This window comes from Amblyraja radiata, chromosome 4 (genome assembly GCF_010909765.2).
Source record: "Amblyraja radiata isolate CabotCenter1 chromosome 4, sAmbRad1.1.pri, whole genome shotgun sequence".
Classification (NCBI taxonomy): Eukaryota; Metazoa; Chordata; class Chondrichthyes; order Rajiformes; family Rajidae; genus Amblyraja; species Amblyraja radiata.
In genome coordinates this window covers 60,185,545-60,198,012 of record NC_045959.1, presented here as the reverse complement: position 1 = coordinate 60,198,012, position 12,468 = coordinate 60,185,545, and the positions used below count along the sequence as shown (strand labels likewise).

The 12,468-nt window shown below is 42.1% G+C and overlaps 1 protein-coding gene across 1 annotated transcript in view; it reads right to left on the bottom strand.

Annotated features, from left to right (window-relative positions):
* Positions 1-12,468, bottom strand: part of dlgap1 (DLG associated protein 1) — a 338,923-nt gene that overhangs the window by 141,807 nt on the left and 184,648 nt on the right. Inside the window, exon 4 of the mRNA XM_033019586.1 lies at positions 2,901-3,115. Within this exon, the coding sequence (XP_032875477.1) occupies positions 2,901-3,115 (215 nt within the window). The remainder of the gene's footprint in view (positions 1-2,900; positions 3,116-12,468) is intronic.

The following is a 12,468-nucleotide window of genomic DNA, read 5'->3' as shown; positions in this document are numbered from 1 at the left end:
CTGCTTGCCGCAAATATAGACACAAAAATGCTGGAGTAACTGGAGTGTGTCGGGCAGCATCTTGGGAGGAAAGGAATAGACAGTACCCGTAGTCAGGATCGAACCTGGGTCTCTGGAGGTATAAGGCAGCAGCTCTATCACTGAGCTGTCGTTCTAATTTTCTCGGGCTCAAATATATATCCAATAGATCTTCTATCTTTATATCCAATATAGATTCTATTATGCAACTCTACAGTAGCGCAGCGGTAGAGTTGCTGCCTTACAGTGCCAGAGACCCGGGTTCGATCCTGAGTATGGGTGCTGTCTGTACGGAGTTTGTACATTCTCCCTGTAACCACATGGGTTTTCACCGGGTTCCTCCCACATTTCAAAGACGTGCAGGTTTGTAAGTTAATTGCCATCTGCAAATTGCCCCTAGTGTGTAGGATGTGAAACTGGGATAACAGAATGAGTGTACAGGCAATTGTTGGTCGGCGTGGACTCAGTGGGCCGAAGGGCCAGTTATCATGCTTTATCTCTAAAACTAAACTGAATCTGCCTCAGCCTGTGCTTGGATCAAAACATTCCAGGTTTTAAAAATCTACATGTGCAAAGTAATCCTTAATAGGCTTTCTCCTCAAATTTCACATGAGATCCAAATTAACGTCCCTTCATCACCGATTCTCTGATTCAAACCATATTCCCTATTTTAATCAAAGTTCTTCATAACACGAAATGCAATAAAGTTTCAATGAGGCTTTCTTTGTTGACATGCAATTAATTAGCCTTGCAAGGCAGCCTCATCACTGTGGCTTTTTGATACTGGCAACATACTGGTGAATATATACCTCCAATGACTTTGATGTCTTTTCTACAATGAGGTTGCCAAAATTGAATGCAGTAACTGGAGAATAACATGAGTAGCTTATGTATTTTCTAACCAGAGACTGGAAATTGCAGTGGACTTTTATGAGACATTGATAATGGTTACATTTTTTATGTGTCTTGTAAAACTATTTTTAAGTTGCAGCATATGAAAAGAAAATGTATGGCCTTCTGTCTAGTGAAGCCACTAAGCTGATTCTCTGCTTCCACTAATCACCTAATCCTTTGTAAGCCCAGCACTAGTTCAAATGATGTGCGGAGAATTCTGGCTGATAAACAAATATGAAGAGTTTTACATTTAATCTTTTACTTGGTGACAGTGAATCCTTTCCATATTGAGTGTTTCTGAGTGATGGACTTTGTCTAAATTCCATGCATCCTTGATTCTGACCATGTTGACGTTCCCTTCTAACATCTAGGATTGCAATTAGAGTGGAGGGTTCAAAATGTTGTTATATGAATCTAGCACACTTAAAAAAAAATCTTTCATTTACGACTATTCCTCTAAACTGCCCTACTTTTGAGGTTTTTTTAAATAATACACCTATTCCCTGAGCTTACTTTTGCCTGCATTATAATTATGTATAATGTTCCCACTCATAAGCTTTGAAGGAGAAAGCAAACAAAAAAGAAAGCTGTTGTTTTCAAACACAATTGAGCTGTAATCGTTGCTTATAACTGAGTAGATAATAATATGAACTAAACTGAACAACTCTTTCGTGTGGAGAATGCCGAGACTTATATTCAGTTCTTATTACCCTAGAGTGAAAGAGTGCTCACAGTAATATGTTGTTGATTTGCCCCTTAAATCGAATTCCTGGTTTGTTGCAATAATATGAGAATGATCAGTTTGTCTCAGCATTACATACAGATCATTATTTTATACAAAATTGTTTAAATTCTGCGTTAGAGCCTCCTAGATTGGAAAATAAATCTAGTTAATGAGGGTCAGGAAATTAATGAGATTGCCAGAATTGCATGCAGTAACTGGAGAATTACAGGAGTAGTTTTTTGTGTATTGTAATGGTGCAGTGGTAGAGTTGCTGCCTTTTAAAATACACCGCCAGAGACCCGGGTTCGATCCTGACTGCGGGTGCTGTCTGTACGGAGTTTGTATGTTCTCCCCATGACATGCGTGGGTTTTCTCCGGGATCTCCGGGTTCCTCCCCCATTCTAAAGATGTACATGTTTGTAGGTTAATTGGCTCGGTATAAATGTAAATTGTCCCTAGTTTGTGTAGGATAGTGTTAATGTGCGGAGATCGCTGGTCGGCAGGGACTCGGTAGGCAGAAGGGTCTGTTTCTGCGCTGTATCTCTAAACTAAACTTTTGCACAAATTTGTTTACTTTCTGCGTAAGTGCCACCTGGATTGGAAAATAAATCTAGTTAATGGGGTCAGGAAATGAGATTGCCAAAATTGCATGCTGTAACTGGAGAATTACCACATTCACCTCACACCTCAAAAAGGCAGCGAGCATCATTAAGGACCCACACCACCTTGGCCACACTCTAATTTCACTCCTGCCATCGGGAAGAAGGTATAGCAGTCTGAAAACCGCGACCTCTGGGTTCAGGAACAGCTTCCCAACAGTTATCAGGCTCTTGACACTACAAACACCAACTAAACATTGATGTATGAACTGTCTTAGTTGCTCACAGGATTTCGGGCTTCTGTGTTTTTTTGCACTAACATTGCGTTTTCAAATTTATTAAACTTTGTTTTGTTAGTTTTTATTACATTCATAAGTTCATCAGTGATAAGAGCAGATTTAGGCCATTCAACCCATCAAGTCTACCCTGTCATTCAATCACGGGTAATCGATCTTTCCCTCTTAACACCATTCCCCTGCCTTCTCCCCATAATCCCTGACACCCGTGCTAATCAAACTCAATGATACATATTGAGTACTGTGTTTACACACCCGCTTTGCTGCTGCAAGTAAGAATTTCATTGTCCTGTTTTGTACATGTGACAATTAAACACTCTTGACCAGATAAAGGTGCCAATAACGTTGGTGTTTTAACCTGTTGCTTACTTGAGTGTGGTGAGCTCTGTGAGGGATGGCTGGGTGGCCTTGAGATAGCTCTCTCGTCGCGCGGCAATCTTTGGAGAAGGTTTGGGACTGGTGTCCGAGTCCCCACTGTCGTCATCGGCCATTGCTTTAATGTAGCTCCCGCTGCGCATTCGCCGACAAGGAATTTCATCTTCTTTCCCTTGTGGAGAATAGCCACTCCATTCATCTTGAGGAACCTAGTTAAATATCACACACAGAAGTGAGACATGTTGTTTCTTGGGGCTGGCAGACAAAGATGTGGAAATATTGTTTTGTTTAGTTTAGTTTAGTTTAGTTTAGCGTCGAAACTGACCCTTCGGCTCACTGAGTCCACGCCGACCAACGATCCCCGCACTATCCTACACACACAAGGGACAATTTACAATTTTACCAAGCCAATTAACTTACGAAACTGTATGTCTTTGGCGTGTGGGAGGAAACTAGAGCTCCTGGAGAAAATCCACGCAGGTCACGGGGAGAACGTCTCTGTACAGTCAGCACCCGTAGTCAGGATCAAACCCGGGTCACTGGCACTGTAAGGCAGCAACTCTACCGCTGCGTCACCGTTACAGGGCAATCAGTGATTCTATAAATCATTTTGACTACATTATGGTTCAAACAGACATTGAACAAAGAATGACACAAAGTACTGGAGTATCTCAGCAGATCAGGCAGCATCTCTGGAGAACATGGATAGATGACATTTTGGGTTGGGACCCTTCGTCAGACTGATTGTGGGGGGTGGGAAAGGTGGGGGGAGGGGGGAAGAAAACTGGAAGAGATGAGGAAAGAATGTACATCTTAACCTATTTGAGGTTACAATTTAAAACATAAGATTAGATAGCAGAATTTAAGGTAGCTCAGTGCCACAGTGGTAGGGCTGCTGCCTCACTGTCCCAGAGACCCGGGTTCGATCCCAACCTCAGGTGTTGTCTGTGTGGAGTTTGCACATTCTCTCTTTGAACGCCTGGGTGCTCCGGTTTCCTCCAACTTTCTAAAGACGTGCGGGTTTGAAGGCAAATTGCCCCTAGTGTGTAGGATGTGAAACTCGGGTAAGATCGAACTTGAGTACGGATGATCGATGGTCATTGTGGACGTGGTGGGCCAGAGAAGGCTGTGGAGGCCGAGTCAATAGATATTTTTAAGGCAGAGATAAATAGATTCTTGATTAGTATGGGTGTCAGGGGTTATGGGGAGGAGGCAGGAGAGGGAGAGATAGATCAGCCTTGATTGAATGGTGAAGTATACTTGATGGGCCAAATGGACTGATTTTGCTCCTATCACATGAACTTATGAAGGGTCTATCTCTAAACGAAACTATTTTACGTTGACAATCAATGTTTCTGACAAATATTTAATTAAACAATTATGCAGACACTAAAGACTGCAGATGCTGGAATCGGGAGCAACAACTATCAACCATTACTTTGTCGTTCATCTTAAAGGACTTTGGCGTCTTGAAGCCATGATGTTGATTTAACTTGCTGCTTCTGGCTTATGTTCAAAACTTGTGGTGGCATTCTTCGAGAAACATAGAACTGTAGATGCCAGTTTACCACAAAATGCTGGAGTAACTCAACGGGTCAGGCAGCATTCCTTGGAGAACATGGACAGGTGACGTTTCAGGTCAGGACCTTTCTTCAGACTGATTCATAAGGCATTCACCAGGCATGTTGCCATTTACCCATTGGTCAAAGTTTAGAATATGAAGTTTAAGAACTGAGTTGTTTTGATATTGGAGAAATGTGTCTAGTTGTCTAGTGTAATCAATATTGTAATATAGAATTTCCAGAGGCTAACCTGTGCAGGTCAAACTTCCACAGCAGCAATTTAAAATTGTTGAGATAATCTTCAAAACAGCTACATAGAATATTTTATATTCATCTTGGGAAATAGACAGGCCTTGAGTTTTATAGCCCATTCAAAGACCCATCACCATCAGTATAGACAAATCTGTACCAGTCTGCCATTTTATGATTCATTTCTCCCATCTCAAGAGCAGCATTTGAACTCACAATCTTTGACCTTGAGGTAAGAATATTCTCAACTGAGCCACAGCTGACAAGGAGCCATATAGAAGAAGAGTCTTGACCCAAAACGCTACCTATCTATGTTTTCCAGAGATGTTTCCTGACCTGCTGAGTTACTCCAACACTTTGTGTCATATATAAAAGTATTGGGCCAGAATTTGTAAGGGTTTCAAAGGTTTCAAAGGTCTTTTATTGTCACATGTACCAATTAAGGTGCAGTGATATGCAAATTACCATACAGCCATACGAAAACAAAAGCAACAAGACACACAAATACATAATAGTTAACATCAACATCCACCACAGCAGATTCCCCACATTCCTCACTGTGATGGAAGGCAAAAAAGTTCAAACTTCATCTTCTTTATTTCTCTCGCGGTCGGGGCAGTCGAACCATCCGTCAGGGCGATCAAAGCTACCGCAGCCTGCGGTCGAAGCCCCCACGTCTGGGCGGTCGAAACTCCCGCGGCTTGGAGTTCCCAATGTCGGTCTCTGATGTGAGAGAGGTTGGAGATCCGAGGTCGATCCCTGGCAAAGGGATCGCGGGCTCCGCGATGTTAAAGTCCCGTAGGCAACTGCGGTGGAGCTCCCAAAAATCTCCAGCAAAGGCCGCCAACTCCTCGATGTTAGGCGTGCACAGCCTAAAGTTGTAAGACAACTTGTTCTGTTTGATGGTACAAAAAAATGCTGGAGAGACTCATCGGGTGCAGCAGCATCTATGGAGCGAAGGAAATAGGCAACGTTTCGGGCCGAATCCCTTCTGTTTGATCTTCTGTTTGTGCACGCCAGGGTTGATTACATTTGTTGAAACAGGGTGGATCATGTGAAGGTTGCAATCTCCCACCCCCTCCCCCACATGAAACAAGCTAAAGAACACTAAAAACATACATTTAACATATACTATTTAAACACAAAGAAGGAAAGGGCAGACAGACTGTTGGCGAGACAGTCATTGCTGGCGCCACCCAGCAATGGGAAGAGCCAAGAGCATTTACTCTCATTATGAATCCGACCTTTCTGTCCTGGGCCTCCTCCATGGCCAGAGTGAGTCCCACTGCAAATTGGAGGAGCAGCACCTCATATTTTGCTTGGGTAGTTTACACCCCAGCAGTATGAACATTGACTTCTCCAATTTCAGGTAGTCCTTGCTTTCTCCCTCCTTCCCCTCCCCTTCCCAGCTCTCTCACAGCCCACTGTCTCCGCCTCTTCCTTTCTTCTTCTCGCCCCCCCCCCCCCAACCCCACATCAGCCTGAAGAAGGGTCTCGACCCGAAACATCACCTATTCCTTTGCTCCATAGATGCTGCCTCACCCGTTGAGTTTCTCCAGCATTTTTGTCTACCTTTGATTTTTCCAGCATCTGCAGTTCTTTCTTAAACAACTGTCATTATGGGGAACGTCTGATAGCAACCTCTGGAGCATTCATATGGAAATTGGAAATTTCAACGATGCAGTCAGTAATTCCTCTTCCACTGGATGTGCCAATGCTATGTAATTGCCTGGTCAAACTATTTTGATTGTTTCAGAGCTGAACTTTAAGAATTGAGATGCTGAAATTATTATGCATCAGTGAATAAAATATAAACAGATGTCTTATCTTAAGTTGCAATTACTGTTAACTCGTACATCTACAGCGTCCCAGCGCCAGAGACACAGTTTTGATCCTGACCTCGGGTGCTGACTGTGTGGAGGTTGCAAGTTCTCACTGTGTCCGCGTGAATTTTCTCTGGGCGTTCCGGTTTAGTGCGGATTTGTATGTTAAATGCCCTCTGTGAATTGTTCCTAGTGTGTAGGGAGTGGATGAGAAAGTAGGATAACATTTAACTAGTGTGATCAATGGTCGGCGCAGACTCGGTGGGACGTGGGGCTATTTCCACACTGTATCTCTAAACAAAACTAAGCTAACCTAAGCTCTCTGACCCTGACCCAATTTTATTCTGGTCAATATATTTATTGCTTAATATTTTATTTTCTTATGATATTTCAGCTACTACGTTTATCAAAATGCTTATGTCCCAATCTTTACTCTTTGTAAGACATGTTAATATTTGACATGTAAATATGAATAGCTTGATTGTGTTCATGTATAATATTTTCTGATTTAATTCTATGGCACACAAACAAAAGGAGGGGGGGGGGGGTGGAGGGAGGAGTACAGTGGCGCAGTGGTAGAGCTAGAACTAGATCAGTCTAGGTAGGCAGAGAGTTTTAAGGGCGGAACTTCAGAGCGTCGGGTCCCAGCAGTTGAAGATAAGGCTGTTGCTGGTGCAATATTTGAGATTAAGATGCTATGAAAGATGTTGTAAATTTACAGAACATTGATTTGTTGAATGATTTTAAGGCTTGAGGATTTAAAAATAACCCTCAGTGATATGAAATTTTCCAAACTGACAACATCTGTATCCACTTTGGGGTTGAAATTAATGCAATACTAATTAGAACACAATACTAATTAGAACAAAATAGAACACAAGAAGAAGTGCCTTTTCCACACCACAGTTATAAAGTACAGTTGTAGGGCGGCACAGTGGCACAGCGCTTGAGTTGCTGCCTTACAGAGCCAGAGCCCCGGGTTCGATCCTGACTCTGGTTCTGCCTGTACGAGGTTTGTACATTCACCCTGTGACCGCGTGGGTTTCCTCTGGGTGCTCTGGTTTCCTCCTACACTCCAGTCGTGTAGGTTTGAAGGTTAATTGTCTTCTGTAAATTGTCTCTACTGTGTGGGATAGAACTAGTGTATGGGTGATTGCTGGTCAGTGCAGACTCAGTGGGCCGAAGGGCCTGTTTCCATGCTGTATCTCTAAACCAAACTAACCTATCGAAAAATACTGAATGTGACATATGGCGCACAAGAATTATTGACAAAAAATTTGAATTATAATAATGGCAGCTGCATGGGCCATGGATATTACTGTTTTATTTATTTTGGCAGAGGTAGGTGCTAGCAGAAGCCTTATAACATTATTCTCCCTCAGATTATAGATCATCCATCACATCCCTGGCTACCGAACCTTCTATTTATCACAAGCAAGAAACAAAATTCTGCTAATATCTTTCTAAACTTGATTTCATGTCCTGCTGAATTTCTGGCAGTGACCTCAAGCAGACTACGGATGGAATGGGTGAGGGTTGAGTTTAGATTGAGTTTAGTTTATTGACACGTGTACCGAAGTACTGTGGAAAGCTTTGAACAGGAAGAAGGGGAGCGAGTGAATCACTGAAACAGTAGACACATAGAGAATCATAGAGACATACAGCGTGGAAACAGACCCTTCGGCCCACCTTGCTCATGCTGACCAAGATGCCCCATCTACATGGCCCACCTATCTGCATTTGGTCCATATCCGTCTAAACCTTTTCCATCCATGTACCTGTCCAACATGAAACTAGGCTCTTCGGCCCACTGAGTCTGCGCCGACCAAAGAACCCGTACACTAGCTCTATGTTATCACAGATTTGAATTCCACACACTAGGGGCAATTTACAGAAGCCAATTAACCTACAAACCTGCACCTCTTTGGGATGTGGGAGGAATCCAGAGTACTCGGGGTAAAGCCTACATGGTCAAAGGCAGAATGTACAAACTCTGCACAGACAGCGCCCGTAGTCGGGATTGAACCGGAATCTCTGGCACGGTAAGGTAGCAACTCTACTACTACTCACTGTGCTGCCCTGATTTGTCTTCTGAATGTTGTTATAGTACCTCCCTCAACTACCTCCTGTGGCAACTCCTTCCTTATACTCACCACCCTCTGTGTGATAATATTGCCCCTCAGCTAAATTGCACTTTCAGTATTTAAATGCAAGACTGATGCAAGACTGATGTACAGTATCATTCTGCCAGGGTGATAATTCCGCTTGGCAAATATGTTCCCTTGTAATAGCTGTAATTATAGTCCACATACAACAGGACTCTATATTTTTCATATTTTAACATTTAAAACAAGTAACCTCATGTTGACCTTTTCATTTCCACTGATGATGAAATACCCATTATCGGTTACAGAAATTCCACCTGCAGTCAGGCACCACAAAACTCGTTTGTATTCTTTATATATGCACACACTATTTTCCATTTGGAATGAATGGATAAGGCGATTCTAATATTTTGCCCCTGTTTTCCCGTTTAATGCAAGTCGGTGCCACACAGCCCAGTACTAGGGGAAAAATATCACAAGGGGAAAAATATAATATATATAAAGGGAAAAATATTATGAAACAAAACAAGAAAACCTAAGATTCGTCTCATAATTCCAGGAGCAATTGTAGAGATCAGCTGATATTCCCACTCAATAGCTTGCAGGTAATTTTCAAAACGCCTGATAAATTACGCATATAAGTTTCACTGATTGCTTTTTTTCCAACACAATCCAATGTAATAATTCTGTAGTATTTCATTTTATTTTTGATTTAGTTTAGTTTAGTTTAGAGATACAGTGCGGAAATAGGCCCTTCGGCCCACCAAGTCCGCACTGACCAGCGATCCCCACACATTAACAGTATTCTACACACGAAGGGCAGTTTATATTTATACCAAGCCAATTAGCCCACAAACCCGTACGTCTCTGAAGTGTGGGAGGACACTGGAACACCCGGAGAAAACCCATGCAGGGCACGGGGAGAAAGTACAAACTCCGTACAGACAGCACATGTGGTCAGGTTCAAACCCGGATCTCTGGTGATGTAAGGCAGCAACTCTACCACTGTGCCACTGTGCTGCCCCATGGTTTGTTGATGACCAAAGGGAAATATGAATGCAGTCATAGATAACAATAAACTCTTTAGACTGATGCCCTTGGAGTTATTATTTCTCCTTGGCATGTGGAGCAAATGTTCTTGCTATGCCGAACAATCTGATTTTATGAGATAACTGTGTGACTTACATTTTTATGGAGATCAGAATTAGGGTGCAAATGGGGGGATAAAATCCCCCCGCAGTGGTAGAGTTGCTGCCTTACAGCGCAGCGTTTACAGTGCCAGAGACCCGCGTTTGATCTCGACTACGGGTGCTGTCTGTACGGAGTGTGTACATACTTCCTGTGACCACGTAGGTTTTCTCTGAGATCTTCGGTTTCCTCCGACACGCCAAAGACATACAGGTTTGTAGGTCAATTAGCCTGGTATTAATGTAAAATTGTCCCTAGTGCATGTAGGATAGTATTAATGTGCGGGGATCGCTGGTTGGTGTTGATTCAGTGGGCCGAAGGGCCTGTTTCCGTGCTGTATCTCTAAACTAAATGAGGATAAACTTTACAGTGTTAACACTTGCTCACTCTTCATTCACATCACTTGGTCAGTAACAACCTACAAGGAACTGCAGTTGCTGGTTTACCAAGGCAAGACACAAAATGTTGGAGTAACTCAGTGGATCAGGTAGAATCCCTGAAGAACATGGATAGGGTACCGAAGAAGGGTCTGAAGAAGCGTCGCGACCTGAAATGTCACTTATCCATGTTCTCAAAGGTTTGTGCGTTTCCAGCAACCTGGTGTTTAATTTATTCAAAAAGAAAACGGCGGGCAGCACAGTGGCGCAGCAGTAGAGTTGCTGCCTTACAGCGCCAGAGACCCCGTGTTCGATCCAGACTACGGGTGCTGTATGTGTGGATTGTGCACATTCTCCCTGTGACCGTGTGGCTTTCCTCCAAGTGCTTCACTTTCCTCCTACGTCCCAAAGACATGCGGGTTTGTCGGTTAATTGGCCCTGAGTGTGAGAGAGTGAATACGAAAATGGGATAATATAGAATTATTGTGAATGGGTAATCAATGGTCGGTATGGACTCAGTGGGCCGAAAGGCCTGTTTCCGTCCTGTATCTTTCAATCAATCAATCAATTATTCATCATTATGGACTGATTGTACTTTCATCTACAATGTACATATAAATGCATTGTTTTTAACATAAGCAAAAGTTAGTTTTTCCATCAATACATTAGTTTTATACGCATGTTGTTATTTTAAGCTGAAGTGTTCACTATTGGTGGAATATAAATTGTGTTACCAGCATTCTTTAAAGATGTTATTGTGTAGGATGTCATGAATGCATTCACCGACATTGGAGCTGAAATGTCTGAATCTTAAGTATGCAATCAGAAGTGGAAAATGCAACAACATTCTCTCAAGAACTCAGAGTGAGTTACTGAAAAATAGACCGAGAGAAACAATAATGCAAAGCTCGTGAAATGCAGCACTGATGAGAAATTTGAGGTGTAATAATTCCTTTATGAGCATTAGTCTTCCATCGAAAGCCACAAAATTGAGGTTATTACTTCCTGAGGTATTGCTTGCATTTATAATTTCCTCTGCATTCAACCAAACTGAATTATGAAATTTGATTCACACTTCTAGTAATTCGTCAATCCTGATTCAGTTACTCATTTCGCTCCTGTTTCATTCTGAGTTGAGTTGAGTTTAGTTTAGTGTGCCGAGGTACAGTGAAAAGCTTTTGTTGTGTGCTAACTGGTGAGCGGAAAGGCAATACATGATTACAATCGAGCCATCCACAGTGTGCAGATACACGATAATGGGAATAATGGGAATAACGTTTAGTGCAAGATAGAGTTCTATCAAAAATAACTTGTGTAACTAACGTCAATTTGTTCAATTGATGAAAGCTGTAAGTATTTATAAATTAATCTTGTTGTGAACTACCATGAAAATGTTGAATTTTGTTTCAGGAGCACCAAGGGAGAATCCAGTGATGTACGGAGTCTCTAGCTATACAAAGCTATTTTAAAGTGCGTGGATGTATTTCCATCATCAGCATATCACAATATAATTGTTTTAAAACTCATAAAGCTACCTATGTCAGCTTTAAAAATATATAAGTATGATAATTCATATCCTTTATTAATTATTTGATGGTGATCCAATCTTCATTTATGTTCCGTAAAATGATTAAAAAGGTGATTTTGTGCTACAGCCAGCTGTTGGATGTCGAGGATGTTTCCAGGATTCGAGAGCCTGAGCTATTGGGAGAGGTTGGGCATATAAGCACTTTATTCTGTGGAGCTCAGGAGGACAAGGTGTGATCTTGTAGAGGTATATAAAATCATGAGAGGAATAGATGGGTTGAATGCAGTGTCTTCTACCCAGAGTATATGAATCAAGACCCAGAGGACATAGATTAACGGTGAGAGAGGAAATAACCTTTATTCAGAGGGTAGTGGGTATATGGAACGAGCTGCCAGAGGAAGTAGTTGTGGCAATACTCTAACAATATTGAAAAGACATCTCGAGAGGTACATGGATATGAAAGGTTTAGAAGGAGATGAGACAAACATGGACAGGTGTGACCACTATAGATGTGGTAATTTGGTCAGCGTGGGCAAGTTGGGTTGCAGAACCTGTTTCCATGCAGTATGGCTCTGATGGTTGAATCGCAGTGATCAGATTGATGTGACACAAAGCAGCAATCAATTCCAGAGGTTGCTAATTTTTGTTGCCTTTTTTGTTGCTTTCTTGGAAGTCTGCTGCAATGATTACAAAATCCATGCCAATACGAATGGGAAGCACATTTCTCCAA